The following is a 4,550-nucleotide window of genomic DNA, read 5'->3' on the forward strand; positions in this document are numbered from 1 at the left end:
GACACTGGGCGGCGGCGCCCACCTGGTCCGGGGCGGGCACCTGCGGCCGCGGCGGCGCCGGGCCTGGGGTCGGCCCGCCTTGCTCTTTCCTTCGCCGCCCGCGCCTCACCTGCGGGCTGTCCTCCAGCGTCTCCTCGATGGGCAGCTTGTCGATTCCCGGCATCGTGGCGGAGGGAGGGCGGTGGCAGGAGACACGGCGGCCGCCCACAGCTCCCCGCTCCCGCCCGCCCGACTGCAGCAGCTGACCCCGACCCGCCCTCTCTCGCAGGCGCGGCCGCCGTCGCCGCCCGCGCAGCTCTCGCCAGGCGCCTAGCGGCCGCGCGGGAAATCCCGCCTCCTCGGCCACCCTGCCCCGCCTCCCTGCACACCCATTGGCTCGTGGCGACGCCCATCAGCGCGGCGGGGCTGGTCCGGAGCTTCCTCCTCCGCGTTGGGCTTTGCGGTGAGCAGCGGCTTTGGGGGGGGTGGCGCTGCCCGCTCACAGCGGCCATCTACACCGTGCGCGCGCATTTTCATGTAAATTGTAGGGGACCGTCAACCGCCCCCCCCCCGCCGCCAACGAAAGTCTCCGGAAACCAGAACATTGAGTGAGGAGGACCACAGTGGGAGTCTGGGGCGATTTTACTTCTCCCCCAACATTTTTCGTCGGAGACCACGGAAGAGACCCTGTTGCGGGGGCCCTTTCTTTAGCTGCATCAAACTATCATCTTCCCAACCCTGCCCGAAGCGTCCAGGCTACCCGCCCCCCAACCCCGACTCTCCCACAAAATGGTGCTGGCTAATTCAAAGATCTGTGAGATCCCTAGTTGTGCCATTAACAGTGCTTTCCAGTAAATTCATGGACAGTAGTAGACTCTCAATTATTTTTCTGGGCACTTGGATATCAGTATATCCGGTTAAAAACATGTGACTTTGTTGTCAATTCATCAATTCTTCCCTGGCCTTGAAGGGCTATCGTGCCTCAACTCAGACTTCCGTATTTCCTTTAAATCACAGATGAAAGCACCTTTTAAAGATCAGGATACACTGGTTAATTATGTCGGTAACTGATTAGCATTTCTTTGGGGTCAAAAAGTTTGGGAAGATTTAAATAGCTTCTTCAGCCTCTAATTTTACAATAAAGTGATATTCTAATTCCAGAACCTGGTCTGGATTAGAACTGCTTCTTTGTCCAACTTACCCAACCTCACACTGTCTCGTTTCTCTGTAGAGCTATTTAAGAAGCTTTCATCAGTATACAAAGAAAATGGCAAAATCATAAGTGTCCTCTAACACTCTAGCCATTAATCCCACCAATCCATTCCATTTGCATTCAAGAAATATAAAAATGCTGAGTAAAGATTCTTAGTTGCCTGGTTCCACAGATACACTGGAACAAATCCAGACAGAGTAGAACAAATCCAAATACAGGAACAAGAATGGAAGTTACATTTTTTAAACTAAAATGCTACAGTTTCCCTGATCTCTTGAAGGAAAGATTAAATCTGGTTTTAAAAGTTTTACTGAATTTTTCAAATCCAGATACAGTAGAACAAATACGAGAACGGGAACAGAAGCTGCATAATTTAAACTAAAATGCTAGAGTTTCCCATGATCTCTTGAAGGAAAGATAAAATCTGATTCAAAAAATTTTACCAAGTAGGGACGCCTGGGTGGCTTGGTTGGTTAAGCATCTGACTCAGCTCAGATCACGATCTCAGGGTTGCGAGTTCCAGCCCCAAGTGGAGCTTTGCTCTCACAGCACGGATCCTGCTTGGGATTATCTGTCTCCTTCTCTCTCTCAAACATGAATAAATAAACATTGTTTTAAAAAGTTTTACCAAGTAGAGTGCACTATAACTTCACAGAATTATCCTTAGTGTTATAAGCTTTAAATAAGTGTTCTCCCCGGGGGCACCTGGATGGCTCAGTCAGTTGAGCATCTGATTTTGGCTCAGGTCATGATCTCACCATTCAAGAGTTAGAGCTCTGTTTTGGGCTCTGTGCTGACAGCTCAGAGCCTGGAGCCTGCTTCGGATTCTGTGTCTTCCCCGCACCCCCCCTGCCCCTCCCCCACTTGTGCTTTGTCTCTCAAAAATAAATAAACTTAAAAAAAATAAAGCCTTCTCCCCTTATTCTCTTTCTCCCTCTCTGCCCCTCCTCTGCTAATGCTGTGTGAGCACTCTCAAAATAAATAAACTTAAAAAAAAAAAAAGAGTTCTCCCCTTAAATTGATTATCCACTACTCCCCCTCCAGAAGAGATTTTTAGATTTTGAAAGGTGGTTTAGAATCAGTTATTACTGAGTGTTCCTGGTTCCCAGCTGCTTCAATGTATTCAGCGTTGTACAGATTCCAGCAACCCAACTCAACTCTTTCCTTTGATATTTGCTTTCTACTGTCAGCACAGTGGCATGCAACCTCATTCTAAAGAAGAAAGACTTTCAAGGTAAGTGACCTTCTTGGTTGAACAGTGACTTAGCTTATAAATGAAGGAGAAGAAAAGTTGTAGCAATTGATAAGAATCAAGAGTAAGTGACAAGTAAAAACAAGTGTGAGAAAGAAGAGTAATTATATGTTGTAACTGAAGGGGCTTGGTCAGTTAACTTGGCCAAACCAAACAACTCGGTGAAAAATTCTGTTAGGTATCTGAGTTATCTGGGTGGTGTATTATCATCCAGTTAAGTGGTTTCCTTTTTTGTATTTATGCGCGTCTAAACTGTATTTGTAAAGGATTCTCAAGAGGTTATTCAGGGAGTGGAAAGGAATTCTTGCCAGGTTTAGCCAATCAAAAAATGAAACGGGGTGGAGGGGCAGACTTAAAAAAATGAAAACAAAAATAAGTTGACATTCAATTGGATGGAGAGGCAGTTTAGTCAAATTACAAAACTAGAAAGAATCTTACTAGGCCTTCTTTTTGGATCCTCTACCTTTAGGCTATTCTGCTCATCCAAAAAAATGATTGTATTTACTATTTTAAAACATTTCTGGAACTCCAGAATTCAGTCTCCTTTGGTAAACACTTTCAGTGTAATCAGCTGAAGTTCTGTACAGTTGACCAAACTCAGTTCCTTTTATACAGGAAATAAGGATTGTTCAGAGAATGCCTTGGGGGTTACTGTAGACTCCTGTGGGTAGGATAGTAAAAACTTTGGCCAGCTGGTTAATTTTATGGAAGGCAAGGCAGGATTAAACAACACCCACTAAAGAATTCTTTGAGATGTTTCACACATATAATTCATTGAGATGTTTCCATATAATTTACAACAAAAGGACATATAATCTTGTAAATAGATTTGTTAATTATTAGCCTCCTAAAATTATATTTGATCTTCTTATAATTAGGTTTTTACATGATACTTTTTGAAGTTCTAGTCTGTGGTCTATAATAGGAAAGAATCCAACAATCCAAACGATGCTGGTGCTTTACTCTTCAACATTATCCCTGTAGGTTACTGGTTACCAAACTCGTGCATACACACAAGTTATCTCAGGAAGATGGTTAGGATACAGATTCCTCAACCCAGCTGGAAGATTCTAATGTGGTAGGTCAGAGGTGGGGCTGGGAATCCCTGATGAGTTCAAACATAATCTTCAAACTACATGTTGAAAATCTCTATCCAAAATGGAGAATAACCAGGGGCATCTGGCTGGCTCAGTTGAAGCATGTGACTCTTAATCTCTGGGTTATGAGTTCAAGCCCCACGTTGGGTGTAGATTACTTAAAAATAAAATATTTTTTTTAATGGAGAATAATCATTTCCCTTTCCCAAATAAGCTTGTATTTTAGGAAATTTAAAGAGTTATATAAACATTTAGGAAAAGAGTTTTTGGTTCCAGATGAGGATGGTGAGAGGGGCACCATTTCCAGAATCACCTAAGAGAGGTTGGGAATCCTCCTTCCTACAAATATCTCCTTAGACACTCCATCAATCTGAAATTAAGGACTTCATATTCCTTTTAAGAGTGTGACGCATAATGCAAATAATTCTGGATGTTACCTAATAAATCACTCGTTAATGTGACTCACTTTAATACACAATTCACTTGTTTTCTTTTTTTTAGTCTTTTTAAAAATTAATTAATTTAAAAAAATAAAAAAATAAAAAAATAAAAATTAATTAATTTATTTTTTTTAATTTTATTTTTTAGTTTATATCCAAATTAGCGTTTAGTACAACAATGATTTCAGGAGTAGATTCTTAATGCCCCTTACCCATTTAGCCCATCCCCCTTCCCACACCCCCTCCAGTAACCCTCTGTTTGTTCTCCATATTTATGAGTCTCTTATGCTTTGTCCCCCTCCCTGTTTTTATATTATTTTTGCTTCCCTTCCCTTATGTTAATCTGTTTTGTATCTTAAAGTCCTCATATGAGTGAAGTCATATGATTTTTGTCTTTCTCTGACTGACTAATTTCACTTAGCATAATACCCTCTAGTTCCATCCATGTAGTTGCAAATGGCAAGGTTTCATTCTTTTTGATTGCCAAGTAATACTCCATTTTATATATATATATATATATATATATATGTGTGTGTATATATATATATATATATATATATATATATATA

General features: G+C 42.0%; 1 protein-coding gene across 2 annotated transcripts in view; it reads right to left on the reverse strand.

Moving 5' to 3' along the window:
- The window catches only part of APPL1 (adaptor protein, phosphotyrosine interacting with PH domain and leucine zipper 1), a 37,845-nt gene extending 37,604 nt beyond the window's left edge, over positions 1 to 241 (reverse strand). For both annotated transcript variants that reach the window (XM_040454707.1, XM_040454708.1), the window contains exon 1: positions 110 to 241. In XM_040454707.1, the coding sequence (XP_040310641.1) occupies positions 110 to 163 (54 nt within the window). In that variant the 5' untranslated portion in view covers positions 164 to 241. The remainder of the gene's footprint in view (positions 1 to 109) is intronic.
- Positions 242 to 4,550: the final 4,309 nt, after the last annotated feature.

This window comes from Herpailurus yagouaroundi, unplaced genomic scaffold (assembly GCF_014898765.1).
Source record: "Herpailurus yagouaroundi ecotype Mexico unplaced genomic scaffold, PumYag 213, whole genome shotgun sequence".
NCBI classification, from domain to species: Eukaryota; Metazoa; Chordata; class Mammalia; order Carnivora; family Felidae; genus Herpailurus; species Herpailurus yagouaroundi.